We start from the raw sequence: 24,017 nt of genomic DNA, 5'->3' as shown, positions 1-24,017 counted from the left end.
ATTTTCTTTTTTTTTTTTTTTTTTTTTTTTTCAAATGAGATGGTGTTGCTCTGAACTTGCCAAGTCACTACCAACATTTGGTGGCCTCATAGATTGAAGTTTGTCACTATCAATGCTTCTAGCCAGTGTATTACAGGTAAGTTCTCCGGGGCCTTGACAGCAGGGCATTTGAGGGGGTCCCCAGGAAACCAAAACATTTTTTCCATTGATATGAGAAGCACTGAGTCTAAAAACTAGTAACTCTTGATAGGTCTGTAGAGAATGCTGCAACACCTTCTAGTTTCACCCAAAGCAATGGCCACATATTCTTTACCTTGCCAGCATAATGAATGATGCAGAAGTCAGCTTTGTCTTTCAGCTGTTTTGGCTTCTGGAACTTGGGGTGGGTGCCCTGCTCCTGCATCACCTTTTCCACAAAGCTTTTGTCTGTTGCTTTTGGGAACCAACACTCTTCATCCAACAGTGCCAATATGCCAGGGGGACCAGCCTAGATGAGGGAGAGATACCAAAACATCTCAGTAAAGGCACAGCAATATTGTTCTCAATACTGACAGTACTTTGAAATGAAAGATACCCAACCAAGTTTAAAAACAGCAGGAGTTGTATTAAAACAGACTAGCTGCTTCTGTGTTATCATAAATTGCAAAATAACTCCTCTAGTTCCACAGCTGGTTTCTAGATGGCGCCTTGTACAAAAGATCTCATAAAGACAATTACTTTAGGTAGAAAGTTTTGTTTCGTTTTAAATGGAAGAAAGAGCGTTAGCACTACACACTGCGCTACTCTTCCTAGGCAGAGACACAAGGAATGAGAATGCAGGGCATCACAGCAGGAAGTTTTCACAAATCAATCTATACTCTTTGAACGAGGGAATTTTACTCATATACTGGTGTGTTTAGTAGACAAGACATTACGATAGAAGGATACCGTTTCCTATTACAGTTTCAGATGATTTAGCAGCCTGCCAAATCATAGCAAGGTTTGGATCTTTATCAGACCGCTATGCAAATCTAGCCAACTTGGTTACAGATAAATGGCTGAACAGGTGACATTCATATGATACTGATTTAGAAAATTTGACACTGGTATAGCCAATCAGTGTATTTTTTTGGAGACAAGAGGGAAAGTGGGCACACTCAACTGCTCAGGTGAAGGGTTACAAAGCCAGCTCCCAGGCTGTCTCAGGGGGCCGTAAACATAACAAACCTTAAGACTATGAAGCAAGTGCGGCAGTCTTCTCACTGCTCTGCAATGTGAATGAGCTCCTTACCGGTTTCTCTATAAGGTCAATACAAGGCTGCAGATCCAGGCCAAAGTCAATGAAGTTCCATTCTATGCCCTCTCGCTGGTACTCCTCTTGCTCCAGAATGAACATGGTGTGGTTAAAGAGCTGCTGCAACTTTTCGTTTGTGTAGTTGATACACAGCTGCTCAAATGAGTTCAGCTGGTCAAGTAAAGAAAAGAAGTTAAAGGGACACTTAACCTCAATGGCCAGCTCTGCTTGAGAACTGGAACAGTGATAAAAATCAACATCTATGATCACATCTATACCTGAGGGATATTAGCCAAATATCCAGTGTTCTCCAAGTGTTTGGCAGTATCTTTACCAGCAAAAGGCTACTGCTAACTGCAGTTTCATGTCACAACTGCACCACTTTTGCATTCCTCTAGGAGAGTTCATATGCACACAGTTCTCCAAACTCTTTGCAAGGCATTTACCAGTAACAGTAGGAGCTGCTGCAGTTTCTCAGAACAGGGACCAGGAAAGTCTCCCTTTGCCTCAGAGCTGATGAACAACCTTCCTAGAACTAAGCATTAATAGGGGCCTGAAATGTGGGGAGGGAGGAGCTCCCCCCACACTAACAAATCTGTGCTCAAGGAGCAATGACAAGCATAGTCTTCTTTCCTTATGGATTTCTACAAGTCCTGGAAAGAAGCACATGTTGGCAGGATAGGCACAAGTGCGTCAGTTGGAGCACATCTGGGCTTATTCTGACCCATGCACTGTCCTTTGCAGAAAGCTAACTTTCATCAGGCAGCAGAAGAACAAATAATTGTCAAAGGATCATTCTTTAACATGTCCTGGAATATTTTTAAGCAAACACAAAACGGCAACCCTCTTACACTTCATGTCACAAAAAAGAGACTCTAAACATCATTAATTTACACACTGAAGGTTAAGAGATAATTTGGACTACAATCTATCAAAGGTGAATCAAGATTATACAGAACTATACATATGGTTACAATATCCATGATACATATTCTAGAAGGAAGCAGTGCCTCAGATACACTAGGTATTGTAGATTAAATACTTGCAGCAAAATGTGAAATACCAAAGAATAGTTACTAGGTGGCATTTCACAAGGCTATAAAACAGACACTGCTTATCAGTGGAACTCCCTTTAAGTCCAGGGAACAGAAAATCTGTTGCACTAGCTGCAAAAATGGAACACTTGCTTACTTCAAAAATCTCAAAGCCAGCAATGTCAAGGATTCCTATGAAGGATGCCCCCTGCCTCTTTGTCTTATCCAGTGCTTTGTTGATGCGCATCACTAGCCAACGGAACATGCGCTCATAAGTGGCTTTGGCCAGAGCCTCAATGGCAAAGTCAGCCTGAATAGGAAGGAAACAAAAGCTAGAGTCACATTACAAGCCCAAACTAAATTGCACACGGATTTGTTAACAATGGAGACTCGGGTTGTAGTCTGTCATCACTCCCAGCTCAGTAAAACTCGTCTCATTTGAGAGACTATTCCAGCTGAAAAAAATGACTAAGTGTCTCATCTCAGTAGGAAGGAATGGAGGATTTGCCATATTGCAGAGTCCATTAAGTTCAAGTTCCAGCATCCAGCTTCTGGTAGGATGCTACACCAGGTGCTTTCAGAAAAGTAAGTTCTGTCTAGTCCTCTCAAAGAGCAGTGGTTTTAAGGATGGCAACCTCTCAGGGTTGCAAAATAAGAACATTTAGAATAATCCAGGAGCCTCAAACTCATTCTGTTCCATAGGCTGGATGGAACCAGAAGTATTGTTTGAGACCTGGGCCCAGCACCACAAGTGCTGCACAGGGGGCGTCCTGTGCAGCACTCGTGGTGCTGGGTCCAGGCCATGCATTACATGCTCCATTTTACACCTTAAAGGATGAGCATTCTGTGACATTTGCCTAACCTTAAGGATAAACAGCAAGTTCCACTACCCTTGAACCCGACCTGCTCAAGAAGACTACTGCCTGCATTAGACAGCAGGAAGATGCCGATTTGGCATAAGGCACTTGGTGAATTCACACCCTAGAGAGACTGCCGGCCCCAAGTCACATTCATGCTTCCTTAGCACAGGAAGCCCAGTCACTTTGCATGGGAGACAGGAACCATCCCTACCCTGCACTATCAACTTCTATACAAGGAAAGGAAGGCAAACACTAAAGCAGTTTCAATATTACTTTGCTCATGCCCAGTTGTGATCCCCTGTGGCAGTTAAGATGGCTAATTGAGGTGTACACCAAAGACATCTGTACCCTTAATCTCAATGCTGTGGTACTAACAACCCCAGTGGTCACTTGCTTTTGCAGAGCACATACCTGTTCTTTGGTCTGAGCTTTCTGGACATAATCTCGTCCCACTTTGATGCGAGGAGTGAGAATTCCTCTAGTGAAGTCTGTCACATTGATACCCAAAAGATGGGACACTTTCTGAGCAGCTTGAGGGGAAGAGAAAGCAAAGAGAAGTTTAAGGCTAACGCTCCTTTTGTTTCACAGTAAGCCAATGGAGGAAAAAGATATTCCCGACAATCTATTCCCCAGGGGGTTAAGTACTGGCATCACACAGCTCTCAATGGAACAGCAGGTTAATGAGACAATCAAGAGAAGAGATCAAAAAAACCCAATGGAGTGTGTTAAGCCACAGGAGTAAATTTCACAGGATATTGGTGAATCACTACGTTAGTAGCATGAGAGCACAGGCAAGTCAACAGCCTGCCCCTGATTTGAGGATGCTTCCAAGTAGCTGAAACACTAGAAAGGACTTCAAGTTAATGATTCTATCTGCACCTGCTACAGGGTCTCTTTGGGCAACAATCAGTGGATGAGATTTTAATCTGGAATTAGAACAGTTCCCCTCTCCTCTCTGGAGGGAAGTCATTTGAAGCAGATTACTTAAACTATGATACGACTCAAAACACAGCCACAATCCCACTTTCTAAAGGACTTTAGCAGCTTCCTATTTACTGGTCTATTATAAATGCTTCTGCAGTAAATCTAATGGGGTATTGGAGAGATGTCTCCTGGGCAGGCTCCTTCCAAGTGAGATAGGGTATTATTTACAACTACACAAGGACAAACTGCAGCTAAGAAGTAGGTATTCTATACACTCACCAGAGAAATGCAACCTAGTGTACAGTGGGCAGAACTGTAAACAAGAAGGATATTTCCTTAAATCATGGAGCGAGTCAGAGGATTGTTTTGAGTTGTGTGAAAATGTGAGCACAACTATTAAGGCTCAACTTCCATGACACTAGCATAACCCAGTTTCAACTGGTTGCCATGTGCATTTCCTGCCCAGCACCTGCACAAAAACACTGCTGCTTTCCCACCCAAAGCTGGCTGTAATCCTACATAAGATAAAGTGATGCATAAATATATATATTTTGCTAAAAAAAATTAAGCTTTCAGGGCTGTCCTTGACTGCGATAGACAAGTCTGTGTAAAGAGAAGTATCTCTCATTTTTGTGGGTTGTTACCTGTATTGTCTGGCATAGAAGCTTGGTCTGTGTTGCGCTCTTTCTTGAAGGCTATGTTGCCAAGCTGAAGAACACCTGAAATAACCTTCAGCAAGCCTTTTAGAGTAAAAAGGAAAAAAGAGTCAGGTCTCATTCAGAAGGAAGCGAGACTACATTAGGTAAGTATCAGGCAAATAAACAGCACAAGCTGACATTTCGTTCCTCTTAGCATCAGATTGGAGGATCATGTTTCTCTTTTTAACAGCAATATATGAAAAGGCAAGAGGCAAAGAGCAAACTGACTCCAACAATCAAGAGTGTGAACCACTTATGGGTGGGGCGATCTATTCTTTTCATCTAGATCATTTTTATCTCCTTGTAGGCATAGTGGAAATGTCCATGCCTCCAAAACACAAAGTGCAGCAGGGAAGCATGGGCATCAGAGTACCTGTACTACAATTATGGCTGATGGCATAATGAAATACCTCTATCGCCATGTTTCACAAATGCAGATGCCTCTTGGGGACGTGTAGACCAAGCATCTTCCAGAATAGGGAAGGAAAACTGTCAATGTCAAATACTGAAAAATGTTGACCTCATACTGCACCGACCAACACTCAACAAGAAGTAACTTTTATTAGGACTGAATAAAGTAAGCCACCGTCAGGTGATTTCACTCCCTCAAAGGGACTCACGTAGAAGACTCTTCTCGTCCCTCCTGCCTAGCATAGTACAAGCCATTTTACAGCACGATTCTTTCTGGCAGCAAAACTCATATGTCCACAAAGAACAAAGGCTCCACAGATGCTACTTCAGGATTGGCAGAAAAGAAACACACATGCTCCCACTGGCATGGTAAGGAATCCAACAGCCTGACAGCTGAATGGGGAGACCTGGCACTCAGACAGACAGCTTATTTTTATATGGTCTCATCTAAATGAAGATAGTTAGTGTTTAGACTCTCCCTCCAAACTAAATATACTTACTGTCCAGACGGCTGCCATATGTATTATTCTTGTAAGCCTAATGAGACATTTAATGCACTTCACACCTAGACCAGTGAGGACAAAACATTCCATCCCATCTTTGCAGATGAACCATTGAAACTTCTATGCGCCAGAAGAAGTATGCTCGACAATATACATCAAACACTGACAACAGGTCACTATGGCTGTTAGTTAGACTGCTCTTACTAGGCCTCCAGGTAGAGGCATCATCACCTCCACCAAGCGTTCTGCTCAGACACATCACTGGTTACCTACCTTTATGTACTAAACATACTATATTTGATACACTTCTGTTTTGTTTGAGCTACAATAGTTTTATCCCCTCTTCCCATGCATTCCCAGGCTCTTCAGTGGATCCATACCTATTTGCTCTTCGTCTGGGATGCCCATGATCTTCATTGCCTCCATGGTCTCCTGAAACATATCTTTATCTTGCTGACCTGGGATTGTAACGTGCCCATTGGAAAGGAAGCGGTATTTGTTGTAAGGCTCCAACAGCAGATCAGCTTAGAGGAGAATGAGGGAGACAAGAAGTTATTGTAGCCTTCATTACAGGCAACAAACTAGCATTCTCTGTGGTAGTTGAAGCCAAGTCCAAACTGAATCATTCTTTTTGCCTGAGCTTCTCAAAAGTTCAGTTATAGCCATCTACGCTTTTCATTTGTTAACATTTGCCAGTTCCAACCTCATTAAAAATGCTTCCAAACATTGTACGTTAGCATTGATTAGTTGTTCTGGCCTCTCAAGAGTCAGAAACAGGAGAACAAGACAACCTTTGTTATTCCATCCTCTCTCTAGCCAAGAGATCAGCACCAGATTCTCAGAGGAATTTAGTTACCTAAGTGGATTCTTCAAAATTGTTTAGGCTTATTAGGCACCCCTTTACCTTTAAAAATGTGGCCATCAGTTCTTTTCCTGTCCCCAGCAGAAACAGAGTCTTGGTAGATGAACCAGGGTTTAGATTACTTTCCTTAGCGCTGGATTTCTGTAGTTCTGTATTAGATTATTCTTCAACCTAGAAACTGCTTTTTGACCACTCCATTTGTCCTGGCATACTCTGCCAAAAGAAGCCCTGGTGTTTCTTGTTTTCTACTTCCATTAGAGGCAAGGATTGCCCTGCAAGTGAAGGGCCTCCAACATCTCATACCGCATTTGTTTCAAATCAGTTGGAAGTTGATATATAGCCCTAGAGACAGTACATTTCTGAGGAGGGCTCTCTCCCTGTCACCTCTACCCTCCCACAGTTCCAACCTACAGACCTCACACTGTGTGGGGTTAGATTCCTTTAAGTAAGCAATGGTTACTCTAAAATTATGGAGGCATTATGCTAGCAAAGAACATGTACATCTAGTGCTGCACAGGTGCCAAATGTTATTCTAATTTCTGCTAAGTGCCAAGTTTATAATGCGACCATTCCTGCTCTGAGGAGCTTACACTATAAAAGGCAAGATCATACATGGAATTGTAGTTTAGCTATGGAAGGGTGTGGATGTATCACTAGCAATGAGATAAGCACAAGAAGAAACTAGAGAAGCAAGTTTTGAGGAAACCAAACGGGGTGGGGAAGGCCCTAATCAGCCGAGTGAAAGGAAGATCCATGTATTTAGAAAAAATGGACAACATTAGGCCAAAGACTGCAAGTGTCTGGAAACATCGGGAAGCTGCAGAGGAAGGAACCCTACAGTTACAACAAAAAAAAACACTCACTCTTCAGGTGCTCCCCTGCCCCTGACAGTAGGTAATAGAAGATGTGGAAGGTTCGCTCTTCTTTGGCTTGACGAATTGCACGTGATTTCTCCAGTAGATCTTCATAAAGAGTCAAGGACCACAGGAGATACTGACAAGTTACTTCATACAATACTCTCACCACCCATGGCAGGAGGGAAATTACACTTAACATCAGCACCTTTCAACCTAGTTCCTAGGAGGGGCAGGTTGATTATTAATGCCCTGCATTGCCCCTTCAAAGGTTTGGGCTACTCCAACAGTTCCTCAACACCCCACTGGTTGACTCAGTTTAAACTGTGCTTCCATTCCAGTTGGAGTTAGCCAAATGGGGGGCACACAGCAATGATGAGAGACTGAACTGTCAGTGCAAAGAAATACTTACCACTCTGCTCTGTCTTTTCTGATTAGAGATGAAAGGTCTCACAAAATCCTGAGGCTACTCAGGATGTCATTTCATCCACAAGGGACTCTTGCTGCAACCCCAGTCAGGTTCTAAAATGCCGTACTCTTCAGTACAAGCTCCCTTGCTGCCCATGGACAAAACTAGGCTCTCAAGAGGATCTCGCTAGCCCACGATGAATATATTCTGAGGAAAGTTCAATCCCTCTTACCTCATCCTTGAGCCAGCAGACACTAAATGGTTGTATGTAGACAAACAGGTACGTTATCACCCCCCCCACACACACATCCTTTATCTTATTTCTGTTGAGTGGCTCCATGGAAAGGATACAAGTTTCAATATTGGCTCCGACAATGTAGCCATTGACATCGAAGTTGATTCTAATGAACTTTCCCTGAGGAAGACATGAATTGAAATATTAGTGCTCCTTTTTTGCCACTAACTACATTAGAAAGCCTAGGTTAGGACCTCTGCCAATGCAGAGAAAAAAATTCAACAAGTCAAGCAAGTTTACGCAGAGCACAACCTCAGCCAACACAAAAACACCAGCTACTTAAGAAGTACTCACCATGATCAAAAACGTATCAATAAAGAGCTATGTCAAGGCATTCAAATGGCTTAGGAGCCAGGAAACGCATTAAAGTTTAATGCTGAAGTGGATTTCCCTCTCCCCAATTTCACATGCCATATGGGATAAGAAACCTTCTAAATTGCCTGTGCCCAGCTAGAATTTATCTTCAACTGTTTGCAACTTCCCCTGCTCCCCGAGTTGCCTTCCACTGCACTCCAGAATAAATATACTAAGGATCACTAACCTCAGTTAGGAAGCTGAACAGAGAGTGAAACAATGGCACGAGTAGTTCTGGCACAAGTTCAACATCTTGCATACCAGGAGCTCAAACCTGTCAGTGCCACTTCATGGATAATCCCCTGACCAGTGAAAACTGCTCCTCAGCTTCACTCAAGAGAAGCCAAACAGAGACCAGGACATCCCAAGGCTGCATGCCAGACACCAAAGTAGAGCAAAACACCTCTCAAGCTCATGGCTCCTTCCTCCAGAAAGCCAGAGGCAGCAGCATTCACGCAGGATGACCATACTCACAAATCTTGAGGAGTTGTCATTCTTCACTGTCTTGGCGTTTCCAAAAGCCTCCAGGATGGGGTTAGCCTGAAGCAATTGCCTTTCAAGTTCTCCCTAGACAGAAAAATCAGAAGTGGATGAAATGGGCATCAGTCCGACACCTTAACCTGGACCTTCTGACTTAACTAGTCAGGGAGGCTGAAGCTTCCTCTCAGATCAGCTTGGCACCTGCATAGAGAAGCTAAATTGGATTTTGGAATATGGTCTCAAATATCTGGGGTGTGCTAGTTCTTATTTTGGAGAACTTGTTTCCTCAAGAAATATCCCCTCCTTTCTAGTTCACAACAATGCAGTCCACCCCTCTTCTGAGACAACTTCCAGGTTTTGGCTATCGGGCTATCCCACTGGCTTTCCAGGGGAAACAAAAAAAAGATGTTCTTTCTCACCTTAGGCCCAGAGCCCAGCAGTAGACAGTTATGTGGGCATGAAGAGTAAACATTAAAAGGCCCCACACGCAGACTTTCTGTTGGGACACAGACCTGAATGCTGCCAGTAACAGAGCATCAAAACATACATCAAATTGGTGGGACGTGAATAAAATCTTCACTTGCATCAGGGCTCTCAGTTCCCCACACAGACCAAAAAAACTCCTTTATGAGGATGTGCAAAAAGGAACTAATTGTATCCCAGCACAGGCTACATAACCCTCTATTTCAACAAAAACTCCTCCTGACACCAGACTGCTAAGTAAAAAAGGACAAAAGGCCTACCCAGGCTTATGTAGGGCTAGCACGGGCACGACACACCAGGTTCTGTAGCCATCATCCAGCCGTGTTCGAATCCCTAGGCCAAAAACCCATTCATAACTGAGTTGACTGGGGGTGGTCATCACCACAAGTGCAGACCAAGGCTCAAACCACACATCGAAGGCATTTGCTAATGATCCCTAACTGCTCTGCCAGCACACCCCACTCAAATGCTGGAATCCATAGGCAAGTCAGAGTCGTTACCCATGCCAAGCAGTCAACTGCTGAAACACAAACATTTTTCAGTAGACTGTAGGTTTTTATTTTCCTCATTAAAAAAACAAAACAAAAAAAACAGCCTTCTTCTCTCTGCAAGGACACAGAGTTTCATATATTTTAAGATTAGCCATAGGCAAAAAGAATTCCTAGATACCAAAACTGACAACTAGGTTAACATTTCTCCTTTCAGCAGTTATTAGTAAGCCTTTGCAACTGCTGCATGATGCACAGGAATACTGTAACATTTTGCCCATGAAAGCTGATCTCCAGGATTCAGCCCTATGGAGGCAGTAGTATGAAAAAATCATTTCTCTAGCTCCTTTCGCTCTCAAGGTGCATGAACAACTTTGGCCAATTCTCACAGTACCTCTGTAAGGGATAGGCACAGTAAGTGTTAGCTTCCTTAAAGATGGTGAAGCTAAGGCTGAGATATTGAACGACCTGCCCTAGCCCAGGCCTGGAACCTCTGGAGTTCTTAGTTCTTACTGAGCAGAGTCACATATTCTCCTCCAACTCCTTTCACAAGGCTACTCATTGCAATTTGCTCGTAGAGTTGTATGCACAAAACAAATAGGCACAAAGAAGTCTGTATTCACTGTCAAGCATGTACAAAAGGGTTTCAACATAGGAAGGGAACACAAGCTGGGACAGCTGCTAATCATCACAAGGCCACACACTGGCTGTATTGGGAAGAAAGCCTTAAGTTTGCTATTAAAAAAGTTGGTCAGCAATGTTGCATCAATGTGCAGGAACTGGAACACCCTTCCACCCGCCATTCTCCCCCGTTTGATCCCGTGAAGTCCTAATCCTCCGTTTGCGACTGCAATCTGTTGCTATGGAAATGAGCAATGTCACACATTCAACAGTGCAACTTCACTGCAGGATTAAGGAGGGAGAGATCAAAAAGGAACTGTTTAGAGGAAAATGACAGTCAGACTTTGGCTAAAAATGAAATTTGCAAGGTCAAATTTAGCTACAAAAGAAATCAGAAACCGACAGTCTCATAGCAACGTGTGCCCTGCAGATAAATTAACCCCGTCGTGTTTTTAACTCAAGAATGAAAGGATAAATAGTGACAGATCAGGGTTAGTAGAATCTAATGTGTAGAGAAGGGGAAGACAACACCAGCAGAATCTATAAAGCAACTCTAGGCAGGTCACAGTATTAAGTTCCTGTTCCTCCTACCAGAGCTGGAGAAGGCCAGAGCCAGACAAGTCAGAAGCAAAATCACAGGATCCAGATTAATAGAATATTGCTGCGGGACAGAAAAGCAAAACTTCTGCAGTAGCAAGTCCAAGCATACTACTCCAACAGTGCACCCAATTAAAAGGTTAATGCTACCATAAAAAGCATCAAACTCCTTCTCTCTCATGTTGAATTAAGTAACTTGAATATTTCAATAATGTAAATTTTACACAGAAAAACAGTGTGCTTTTGGCATTTCAGGGGTATAGGTTGTAGCTGTGTTGATCCAAGGAGACAGGCAGACAAGGTTCTTTGGGTAAATCAGGTATCTTTTATTAGACCAACTATTTTAGTTGGAAAAAAATCTTTTGCAAGCTTTTGGGTACAAACACCCTTTCTCAGCCTGAAAAAACCTGCAGTTGTTCTGTGATCTTCTAGATACAAAAAAAAAAAAAAAAAATATTCATAGACTAAACACAGACATTGGATTTATGGCACATTATAACCTGCCTAACACCTGATACCCCAGGTAAACTCTCTACTCTTTACTAGCTGTATCTTATCACCAGGTCTACATTCCCCCCACCCCAACCTGTTTCTCACCCACTGACTGCCTCAAATCGGCATTTTCACTGACTGGCACTCTCGCATACTGGCCTCTGGCTTCTATTCTATTCCATCCAGGAAGAGCACAGACCAACTGCAGACTTCCTCAGCCTGAATAAGGGTGTTTGTACCCGAAAGCTTGCAAAGAAGAATTTTTCCAACTATTTTACTTGGTCTAATAAAAGATATTGAATTTACCCAGAGAACCTCGTCTGCTTTTGAGGTTAGCATTTTTGCGGCTTCTAAAAGGTTATGCCTCATTGGAGGAAGGGACAGAATTCATACTGCTGTTCCAAATGTGAGAGTTTTACCAGGCTCCGCTAGAAGAGTAGAAGCAGCAGCATGTGGAGGTCTACACATCCTTCCATAAAGAAGAGTCAGGCTCCCACCTCCCAGAACAGATCCTTAGAATTTGGAGAATGCAGCAGGAATTCCCAGGATCCTATCATTAAGACACTAGCAGCTTTTAGCACCTGTAATTGCAGGTCCTTGATCTGAACACTATTTTTTTTTCAATGGCATGCATTTAAAGTGTGTACAGCATCTCTCATACAACAGTAGCAGGGACTGGGTCACTGGGAAGGTGCAGGCTCTTAAGTATTCCCACCATGATTCTATATCTGACTAGGCTGCCAAGATCTTTGATGCCCTCTAAAACACTGAATTTCCTCCTGCAGCCCCAAATTTAAGAGATAGCAGGAGTTTTACCAGCCCTAACTTTTACATACAGATAGCCAGGCCTTCAGAAGTCATGAGGCCATTTTTTTTTTTTAAATCATGAGACTATAAAAAAAACAAGTCTGAAATTACTTTATTTCCCTTTTTGTTATTTAGCCTCTGAGGTTTGGGTTTATAAGTTTCTCTCTGCAAATATGAAGACCAGACCCCCCCCGCCTTTTTTTTAAAGCTATAAAAAAGGGAAGCAGAAATTCTCAAGTAATGCAATTCCAGCAGTGGGGTTTTAAAAGGAATAAAAGCACAGTTCACCACCCCATTAATGATAAAAATTGCAACACTTGGCACTACTACTTCAATTTCTAATTAAAAGCTAAAAATATTTGCAGTCTTGGAGATGTTGTTCTTTTCTCTCCCATGATTTAAGACATCTGAAGAGGCAGAGAGCATCAGCCCCAGTTCACTCACCCCACATTCCCAAAACTGGGAGGGGTGGGGAAGGGATCCTAATGAAATTGTATAGGGGACAAAAATCATTGCCATAATGGGCTGATATTTAATTTAGAAGCTGGTTAATGTTAGTCACTGCATTAGAAATTGCTATAACCTTACAGTACCAAAAACTTCTGTAACCTTAAAGCACCTTACAATAAAAGTTCCTGGCCTTTATGCAAAAGGACCTCTGAAGCTGACAGAAGAAGTCTAGAAGGGGTCTAGAAATGCTGTCCCTGAAAAAGCAGGAGCTTTAGGCCTTTACTAAGAGATACTAGAAAGGCAAAACCTTCTAGACCATTGCATACAGCACCACTTCCATGCTGCACAGTCTGTGAGCGACCTGGCTAGAAGCTCCATTTCCAGACTTGTTGCCCACTGTTTACAGGGAAGATTTAGTACAAGTCTAGTCTATCTGGGAAGGGGGTGGGGGGGGAAATAAGCCTGTGCTGATGGGTGACCCAAGGTCTCAAGAGTTACTTAAATTACCTACAAAAGACCATAGTTAAAATCCAGGTTCAGGCCTATGCTTTGCAAAGTCCTGGACAGCTGCAGAGAGGGCACATCCTCATCTAACATTAATGATCCTGTATAGCTCTAATCATTATTGGTGAAGCTGACAGTAAACATCCATAGTTAACAGCACACAGTTGCTTGCAAAATTCTGTAACAGTAATTTTAAAATGGAGCTGGACTTCAAAGAAATCATGAGCAGCACACCTACAGGTTAGCTTATCCCCTATCCAGATCTTTGGTCTGCCAGATGCTTGGTATTTCTCTTGAGAATAAGCGGCAGTAGGATCCTGGACTTGACAGTTTTATTTTCCACACATACTCATAGAAAAAAAAGTATATATAAAAGCAAAAAAAAGAGCTGTTTCTAAATACAGCTACTGACAGCCTGTGGAAAAAGCTTTCCTATGTCTCAAGTAAGTTTGGCACGTGGAAAGTTACGTTTTGGTTGGATTCCAGAAGCCACTCATTAGAATGTGTGCACACGCACACATACACACAGCATGTCTGCATGCAGAGACAGTTTCTGGTTCATCTACCACTTCCTCCAGCCCCAAACACACACGCAGCATGCCTATACAATAAGTTACCAAGAGCATTTTTTTTTTTTTTTAAACACGAGATGCACTTGGTGTCTGTTTCATTACAAAGCTTAGAAATTCACTATATTTCCCATGTGTTTAAATCTGGCTAACGAGCTCACAATACTGGAACATCCAGTCTATGCAGGGCAGCTCCTTCCTGACCTTTCCCAGCAACCTGCACCCACAGCTAACTTCCTGGGGCGAAGGGCTAGACAGAGAGCCAGGTCCATCTGGTTAAGGACACCATGCACACCAGAATCTACGCAGTTTTTAGAAAGCCTACAACTCCATTGGAGAGGTAACTGCAGGAACACTTCCCATACAGTGTGCTTGGGAAGTTCTGCAAGAGAAACTCTGAGTGCAAATTAATACCGAGCACACACGAGTGAACGTGTTGATATAACTTTAGTTCCCAGTTGAGAGCATCTGACAAAAGGCTGCTGTGCATCACAACCGTGAGTTGTCTACAGGATGGTCTAGTTGCAGAAAGTGACATTGGTGTGTAGTGAGAAGCTCCTTGAAAAAAAAAAAAAAATCACACAGATTGACAGAAAACGCATTCCTGGTGCAGAACGTGCAGTAAACGTGCAGCTCACCTACGAAGATACAACTGCTGAGTTCGGCCATAATCCATCAAAGGGAGAGGGAGGGGAAAGAAAATATAAAGTGAGACAATTTCAAAAGACCCTCCCTCCCCATCCTTGTGTCCTATTGTATTTGATGCTTTCCACCCATTTACAGTTCTGTTAGTTACGGTTTCAGGCTTGGGTTTAAATCACACCCATGTAGCTATAGCCAGTTTCCAAGTTGGAGAGGGCAGACTCAGAGCCAGCCACATGGCACAGGGAAGCTGTGGCATAGATGAAAGGACATAACCTTTATTCCAAGGATAGAGACAATAAACTGCATGGACTGATCACCCAGTCATATTTTAAAATGATGCATCAGATGATGGAGGAGTGATAATTGTTTACACTGTGCTTCTGGGTACACAGATATTACGCCAAGACATTAGGGGGCAAAGTTGTAGCCGTGCTTCAACTCCACTGAAATCAAAGGAGTTACATTAGGTCCACGACCCATGGTTTGCCAAAAAAAGTCCCAAGGCTCCATAACTCAGTGTTTTCTCCCTTCCCTTTGGCACAAAGTGGCTCCTAGTCTTTCATCCACCATCAGGGATTCAGCAAGTTATAACAGATATTTTCAAATATGCTACAACTGGTGGGCCATTCCTTAAGCTGGCAAAGTCTCTTACCTGGTCTTTTTTAGACTTGTGTGAGGAAGCAACATGAGCCAGATACTGAATAACCTTCTTGGTGTTCTCTGTTTTACCAGCTCCTGATTCACCTCTGTAAGAGAGAGCCTGGGATTCATTCAAGAACAAAAAAAGGAGCAAAACGCATTCATATTTTTAAACACCATGCATCCTTCTGTTGGCCATAGAGCTCTTTAACATTATTCCAAGACTGTAATGGCAAGTCCCTCAAATACAAACGTTAAACGGTGAACCCAAACAGTTCACTGAGCGAAAGCCTACAGCTGGGACTCTTCTCTCATCCTGTCATTCAGCCAATTTCTCATGACTTTTTTGTGAAGGACATAGGGAAGAATAAAGGCAATGTTGCTTTCCAGTCACTTGGCAGCCTTTGCATCCAAGTGGTTGAGGAATAGTTTGGGAGACAGCTGTGGAGCTGGGGGGAGGGGGTCAAACGCAATTAAGTGAAGCCTTCAAAGGAAGGCTTTTTCTAAGCAGAAGATTTGCACTTAACTCCTTCAACACCAGAACTTTGAAGGATGAGGCTCAGCCTAACATGTGGCTGGCCAAAGGCAACTGCAGTGTAGAGTACAACCGTTTCTACATAACGTAGAGTACTACATTATCATCAGCCTGGATAACAGAAATGAGAACATACACCCCAATTGCTACACTAGTTCTTCCCCACAAAGGCTCTGTCCAAATGTTTTTATGCAGAAAGCAATGTTTCCACTAGGGCACCCACTTCAAGACCACTTTTGGGAAGGGGGAGTAGGGTAAGGGAAAAGCAATAATTCTGCAGAAAGAGATAAAACCTACAGTCAGGGGAAGGACTTTCATGGTAGAAAGCATGGAAGCAAATGCTTCCCAGACTCTAAAACTTCATCTGACTTCCTGTTGCAGCACACTCGCAATAAAAGTCTGTTTGGAAGGCCCTAAAGACACACAAGACCTGCCACCAGCACAAGCTGAAGAATAGAAATACTCACGTGCAGAGAATGGACTGATCCTCTCGATCTGAAATAAAACAAACACAAAAAAAAGGTCAGAAAAGGCAAAACGCACTCACATGAAAGTCTATCTGTTAACTTCAGGGAATATGGTGGCACTGACCAAGGCATGAAGACCAAAAGCTTATAATAAACCCTCTAATGCAAGCACTTTTAGAATTGTGGCTAGCCACCTAACAACCTCTCCAGAGTTTCCGCCTCTTCCTAAGTGTGGAAACACCACAGCTATTTGCAATGTTTTTCCTCCACGTGTACTTTATGCAGCATAAACCAGTATCTATTGTTACGATGCTTTTTCTGGGGCAAGGCTAGAATCCCTCTGTTGATCTGTCCCTGCATCTCCCGACTTGGCTAGCACATGCAGAACAGCCTATGCAACTCAAACCCCAGCAGAGATACAAAAGGGAGCAGACTGACCTAACTTTAAAGCAAGGGAGTCTTAATCCTGGTGCTTCCTAACAGTGAAATCATAAAAGTGAAGCAAGGATTGGACTCCTCCCCAAGTACTGTACTTGAGGAATGATTAAAGCTGCATTACAATGCACTGGCACTTAACAGTTAGGAAGTACCAGGATGAAAGCTGCCCCCACAATCTTAATTCGGCTGTATGTGCACATTGTTACAATACAGTCTTTTGTACGGGATCATGCAGATGCCCTCCCCTCTCCGCCCCAAACCCAGGCTTATTCTGTGAACAGTATGGACGGTGCTCACTAACTGGGTAGCGATTGCTTTTTTATTCTCATTGTTTAGTATACAATCCCACATATTTGCTGCAGGCTGTCCAAACCCTGCATTCAGTAGAGGATTATTAGTTTCTGCGTGGGCTTTTCTATCGTGTTCCCAGGGGACTGCAGATCTTTAAAACCGTGAACTGAGCTTTACAACACCCCATGATGCAAGCTGCTATTATCGCCCCCTTTACACAAACAGGATGGAGGTGCACAAATTAAAAGCAAAAGAACTGTCAATTGAGTCTTCAGAGAAGTTGGGTTTTATAGCACTACTCCCAGATCAGTGCCTAGATGCCTCAAGCTGGATGCCCAGAAGGAGAGACAAAAATTGCTAGAGGCTGCTACTGTGCTTAAGTGACTTGCCCAGCATCACAGAAGAGGTCTGTGGTGGTGCAGGAATGGAGGCCAACTCTCCACGCAGCAATGAACTGCCCCCACCCTGGAACCATCCTCTCTTCCCCTGCCTCATTTGCCAACTTCTGTAATAGATGTGGAAAGGGTCTTACTTGTCCTTAGCTACAACACTTGCTCACTCCCACAGCAGCTCCATCCATTACACAGCTGGTGGGGGAAAACAACCTGTGATCATGTAGTTAAAAATGGTGTTGCTATGCGTGGATACAAGGGACTAAATTCTCCAGGTTACATGCACAGCCTTAACAGTGGGGTTTCCTATTTTGAGTGACTGACTTGCAACTTTTACATCAAGGCTGTCCACGAGCCTGGGAGCCACAGGCCACACATTGTACTTTGTTATGCAGGCTGCCCTCCATTACTATTGCAGACAGCCCTTCAAGGCGCTGTACCAGCTCTTCACCCTGTATACTGAAATATGTGACTCCCCCTTTGCCATGCTGCATGCCTCCCACCCCACACAATAACAGTGCTCTCATGCCAAGCAAGGTCTCCAGGTCTTCCTGCAGGGTCCCTCAGCCCCAAGGATGGTGCAGCCTCTCATCCACCGCCCCAGGGAGGAAGGCTGTGGAAGCTGGAGGAGGGAGGGGAGCCTGGAGGCTCTGGCAGCAGTGGTAGGAGAGCAGTGCTCAGACCAGCAGCCCACAGGGCCACAGTTTAAGTCATCAAGGGATGTATACGGCCCAGAGGTGGACACTTGGACTGCAGTTTTTCTTTTTATATAAATATCAAAGGAATATGACTTCCCCATGTTAAACAGACCCATAATTAAGAAGCCCAGTCATCTCATCACATGGAACCATACTGCTCTACATTTTCTAAGTGGTGTGGTGTGCACGGCCACGCAGGTGCGCCTGTCCACGCTGCACAGCTTAGAGGGAACGCTGTTTAGCAGCATCAGGATATTCCAATTCCCCAATGAAAGGTTAAAAAAGTTAAAACTTCCACATTACAGCAAAGCGCTTTGTTCTAAGAAGTGAGAGGTATCTAGACTTTCTGAAGGTCACCACGGACTTCGTACTTGAGGTCCTTTTACTTGGAAGAGGCTCCAATGCTTAAATGATTGTCAGCACTATAAAACCTGTAACAGATGGCTTAATTCACTATACAATCCCCATCCTGAAGGCAGCCAAGCACCAGGCAGATATAGAAGGCTGCTACCCGCTATGCCGACCTCCCGTAAGAAAGAATGGAAACTCCTTGCTATTGGGTTCCTTAGCTATGTTCCTTTGCTGTCTAGCAAGCAGAAACTCAAATCCTGGGTTCAGTTCCAGTTCTGGGGACAGAATATGATCCAGTCATAGATCTCACTGCCTCTGTTCTACCAGCATCATCCTCTCCCCTTTTGTTCTTCCCCTTCCCATCTCCATGCTCCCCTTCAGTGCTATCCCTACCACAAAAATTCTTACTATACCTTCCCCAATTCCTGCCTCCTGCCCCTGTGGCCCCCATGTTCTTCAGCTCCTCTCTCCTACCCCAACAACCTCAGTCCCATGTACTTCCTTGCCCCCTCCCCCCACACCGTGCCTTGTGTTTGACTCCTGGGAAGTTTCCTTTTTTGTATGTTGTTAGACACCAGCAGGGGGAGCACTGAGCACACAGGAGAGTCCCTTCACTCTGGGTTCCTCAGCCAAGTGCAACAACAGCTCCAGCAGCTGTCACAGGGGGAAAAAAAGCAAAAAACACTCTAGTAGCCCAAGGCTAGAGCTGGTTTGGTGATATATTACAGACTGTATTAGAAAACATTAAAAATTAGGATTTTTTTACATGGCTTCATAAAGTTGGAGGACAATATAGGACCCCACGCATGGTATCTACATGGATACATAGTAGGTGTAGGTTAGCGCAATCTAGGGCATGCACTCCATGTTAGCTTGGGGTAAAGGGGCTGAAGAAGTTGCATAACGACATGAGAAATAAGACCCTGCAAATGGTAACTATGTCAGTACAGACTTGTAAGGTAATAAAACATTCCTAGACGATAGTTTTTGCAAGAGATGTAGAACTGCTGGGGTGGTGAACATTCAAGGATTTTAACAGTCTTTGTGAGACATGGGAGGAGGGGGACAGAAATGTAGATATCCTTTTAACCATCAAATGCCATGAAGCACCTCATTGGTTTTGGGTAATGGTGAGATACTCTGTAGTCTCACAGGACATGCTTGTTGCTTGGGCCTCATGCTCCAAGAACTCCAACGATCAGGAGTGAAAATGAAGTAGTGAGGGAAGGAGTGGGGAGGTGAATGGGACCTGGGGCCAGAGCCAGGAGCGAGACAGCAGTGGGCAGCTCATCCAGGGGATCAGTGTCCCAGCACTTAAAAACAGTGGCAGCGGTGCTTGAACTAAAGCTCATCAAATGAGCTTTAGTTCAAGGGCTGCCACCACCATTTTTAAGTGCAGGGATGCTTAACTGGAGAGGAGCCGAGCAGGGCAAAGGTGGAGGTGGGCTGCTTGCTCTGGGCTCAGGGCTCTCCACCCTGCTGCCTTTCCCTTGGAAGCCCCAGGCCGGCTGTGGGAGGCACAACTTGTCGCCTCCACTGCTGGTGGGTGGGCAGGGATGCATGGCTGGCATGGAGCTCCCAAGGGAAAGGCAGCAGAGCGGAAAGCCCCAAACCCACAGTGAGCAGTCCACATCCACCCTGTGCACAAACCTGGGGGGCCACATGCCCCCTTCATGCACAGCAGCGGGAAGCTGCCCCCTCTCCCCACGCCCCTTGGAGGAGCCACCCACAGCTCCATCCTGCTCCTTCCCCTGGGTCCCATTCATCATCGTGGCTGGGAAGCACCCCCAGTCCCAGCCCCACTCCCTCCCTCACTGTGGGGGCCTCGATCTGCACCCCCATGCCCCTTTCCTTGCCTACACCCCTTCCCTACCACAGACTTACCTGCTCTCCACACTGCCCAGCTGCATTCCTAGCCACGTGCATGCGTGCAGCTGTGCACATGCAAGCAGCATCTGGAGGCCACAGCCAGAAGGCATATTATATTTATCAGTAACAATAAAATGGCTACACCAGCCAAAAAAAAGCCGATAGCCAATAATGTTGATTTTCCTTTCATTGGTGCCGATTTGATATGCAACCAATATTGATGTACCTCTAATAGGAAATATAACTATCCAATAAATATTTAGTGAGCACATTCAAACAGCTGTTTCTACCCTGCTCCCACAAATGCTCATACTCTGAACACATTAGATTCAGTCTCTTCTGGGCTTAGCCTCTGTCATCTAGTCTGACCTCTTGGATTAAGAGCCCATTAAATATTACCCAATCACCCTTGTTCTGCATTCAGCAATTTCCAAAAAAGCATCCATTCTTGAAGACTTCAAGAGATTGACAATCCACCACTTCCCTTGAGAGTCCGTTCCAGCAGTTAGTCACCTACGTTGTTAAAAATGTGTCCAATGTCTGATATTAATGTGTCTGGCTTCAGCTTCCAACCGTTATTTCTCGTTATGCCTTTTGCCACCAAATTAAAGAACACTTTAGTTCCCAGTATCTTCAAGGAAAGAAAATAAATACTTGTTCAATCCTCTTTTTGAAAATGAGAGATCAAGCACAAGTCTCTGGCTATAAAGATTTTACCCTTGTTTTCAATGTTGCAGGCTGTTTTCTGTACCTTCTTCAGTTTTTGCAGTATCTTTTAAAAATAAATGTTAACACCACAACTGTACCTGACATTCTGGGCCCTGGCCTCACCAATGCCATATAAAGAGGTAAAAATTGTCTCCCTATTCTAGCTTACTACTCTATAAAACAGGGATGTCAAACCCACCTTGTGCCCTGGGCTGGATCAGACCATGTAGCTCCTTGTGGGTGACACCCAGGCCAGGGTACACAGTGCCAGCAGCAGCTCTGGCAGCTTCAGCTTTGACATGGAGATGTGGCTGCTGCTACAGCACAGGACAAAGTAGCAGCACCACTATCTCTGGCTTGGAGCACATGGTGGCTCCAACACAGAGTGTTGTCAGGGCCAGCAGGTGAGGACATAGGGCCACAGTGGTGGCGATAGGCAAAGTGGCTGGAACTGTAATCAGCCTTTGCTCACCCTCCAACCATTCACTGCCACATCCACTGGGGTCCAAGGGCCCCCAGTTCTGTGGCAGACCACTCTCCTAGCCACGTCCCCCCAACTTCTGGTGGCTTGCCAGTAGCCCCATAGGCTGGATCCAGCCAACGGGCTGTATGTTGTATAGGAGATATATCAAACAAGGATTTTGTTAGCCATTTGGATGATTTTTCATGGACCAGAAAAAGACATCTGATACTATCCTCTAGCTCCTATCAAGTGCAGTCCCTGTTACAGAGCATGGAGGCACAAAAGTATCATCTCCACATTGATTCATACACCACGGCTGGATCATCAAGGTCATGTACCACAGGTTAGGAACCCACGTGCCACAGATTAAGTGTTTAAGTTGAGTTACACACCGTTTTCCAGGAATGCGTGTACAGCATAAAGCGAGGGAAACCTGTATATCCATATACATTTTTAACATGGGGAAAAAGCAGCATATTTTCCACACTATTTCATTTTCAGAAGACATCATTTTCTTGAAGCATTACAAAAAAATATTCAGGCAAAGCCAATACCTTAATCAAAAGTTTGGACTGAAGTTTTCCAGGTCTGGCAAAGTTTTAAGCAACCAGAACAAGCCTTGCAAAAGAAAACATCTAGCAATCTTAATTACAAACCTGTATTGCCTCTGGTCAAAGGTAAAACTCTTAAACCTATTGAAGACTTACAATTATATTCAATATCTTTAAGAACATCAGCCCTCTGCTTCTGCTTGGGGCAGGCAGGGACTGGACCTTTGAGGCTGTTCAGAAGGCCACACCCATGAAGGTCTCTAGCCGGTCAATGGATTGTCTAGGCACGTGCCAGACTGGGTACTTTGAGGGTGGATCAGGGCAATAACTAATGAGTAATCTGTGCACAGCCTCAGGAAATGCATTCAGGAGAACAGACACTCGGGTGGTTCTCTGTTACAGACGGATGTGGTCCCGGAGAATACTGTGCTTCTGAGTAATTATGGCCTTTTCAAACTTTGCCAGTAAGAGACAAGCAGTTAATCTGCTAGCAGAAAAAGTTAGGTTCAAATATGGGTTCCAGAGGGGCATGTGCAGGAAGCCTATCTGAGACAAGAGGTAACATTAAACAGAAGCATCCCTATCCTTCGCAACAACACGCTGTCAAAATAGCCACATAGGCCAGATGTCAGCAGAGAGAGCTGATGTCACTTTGCCCAGGGGGGACAGTTCTGTCACATTTGGTCAGAGGGGGATTTCAGAAGCTGGTAGGAGGGGGAGAGGGAAGGAGGCAGCAACTTAGCAGTGGAACCCAGTCGATATGATCTTTTACAGGTAACTGGCAAAACACAAAGCCTTCCTTTCACACCTTATTAGTGGGCCCAGCATTTTAGCTGGTGAGCAGGCAGGAAAAACCCTAGACAGGGACATCCAGAACCTTTCAGTGCTATGCTGCCCCCCTCCCACTTGCATTCTCCATGGCAGCTGTGTTAGTCACCTCCTCCTTAAGTCAGCAGGAATGTACCTGCAAGCACAGGCAAGTCACAAGGCCGCATGCAGACACTACCATAAAAGGAAACATTTCCCTTTGGAATCCAGGGGGAAATTCTTTCCCAGCGTTGCAAAGCAGCAGCCCCTGGGATAGCTGGAATTCTTCTAATTGTGTATGGACAGACAACTCAAATAATACATTGAGCAACAGGAAGTCAGAGCCATCAAAGGGCCAAAAAAGAGCCGTTAAAGTACGACAAAAGCAAAAAACTCTTTAAAAGCTGCTCCAGTTCAGGAGTTGCTCTAAATTCCAGGATCTGCTACGTGTTCCATACAATTCTGACTTTTCACAGTCCATTACGGATGCAAGATTTAGAGGTCAGCTGCCAGAAAAAGAGGTACCCATTTTCAGGTATGCTGGGCAGTTCTCAACTCGGAGCGTGGCTCGGCTCCAACACTGATGGCATGTACAACCTACTCTTCAAGGCAGGATATGCTGGGTACCACAGCCTCAGTTGCTCATTATTATTAGGACAGTCAGGAAAGAGTAAATGAAAGGAATCTGCATCTGCTTTCTGACCTGAAAGAGAACTACTCTTCTGCATCATGCCTAAGTAGCTCATTAGTCTAATTATAGCCATGTTCCTGTGTTTCAGACCAGCTGGCAGAGAAAAACTTCAATCAAAAGTGGATTCAAGCATCCACAGTTGAGAAACAATAGTTTTCAAATTTACCTAACAAGGGATAACTGCTCCTTATTTTCAGGCTATAAAGTGGGGAAAAAAGGCAATGCCCAGCCTGGTCTCATCTTGATCCCCAAATATCAGACCTCATTCTAGATTTATTTCAGAGCCTTAAAGCACTTGCCTCCCAAAAGCATTGTTAAACCAGCAATTTGGATTAAGAAGGCATCATGTACACAATGCTCATCAATGAAACCTTTTACCATGAGAGAGGCCAGATGAATTGGAGGGAGTGCTGGACCTGCTTTTGCATGTGCTGGTACAGTGGGCAAGTGGCTACAACCTCAAACTCAGAGCTTTTGTTTTGAGAGATTTTAGGGGGGGGGGGG

The 24,017-nt window shown here is 44.3% G+C and overlaps 1 protein-coding gene across 1 annotated transcript in view; it reads right to left on the bottom strand.

Moving 5' to 3' along the window:
• Positions 1–24,017, bottom strand: part of MYH9 (myosin heavy chain 9) — a 113,072-nt gene that overhangs the window by 40,021 nt on the left and 49,034 nt on the right. The window contains exons 4-14 of the mRNA XM_019515299.1: positions 16,255–16,282; positions 15,266–15,359; positions 8,952–9,044; positions 8,180–8,243; positions 7,429–7,527; positions 6,084–6,227; positions 4,736–4,831; positions 3,579–3,697; positions 2,465–2,617; positions 1,271–1,444; positions 314–487 (exon numbers count right to left, since the gene is read on the bottom strand). Coding sequence (XP_019370844.1) covers positions 314–487; positions 1,271–1,444; positions 2,465–2,617; positions 3,579–3,697; positions 4,736–4,831; positions 6,084–6,227; positions 7,429–7,527; positions 8,180–8,243; positions 8,952–9,044; positions 15,266–15,359; positions 16,255–16,282 — 1,238 coding nt within the window. The remainder of the gene's footprint in view (positions 1–313; positions 488–1,270; positions 1,445–2,464; positions 2,618–3,578; positions 3,698–4,735; positions 4,832–6,083; positions 6,228–7,428; positions 7,528–8,179; positions 8,244–8,951; positions 9,045–15,265; positions 15,360–16,254; positions 16,283–24,017) is intronic.

The sequence above is a fragment of the Gavialis gangeticus genome, unplaced genomic scaffold (genome assembly GCF_001723915.1).
Source record: "Gavialis gangeticus isolate Ggan-Ray unplaced genomic scaffold, GavGan_comp1, whole genome shotgun sequence".
NCBI classification, from domain to species: domain Eukaryota; kingdom Metazoa; phylum Chordata; order Crocodylia; family Gavialidae; genus Gavialis; species Gavialis gangeticus.
The sequence above is the reverse complement of the archived record's forward strand: the minus strand, read 5'-3'. Positions and strand labels throughout refer to the sequence as shown.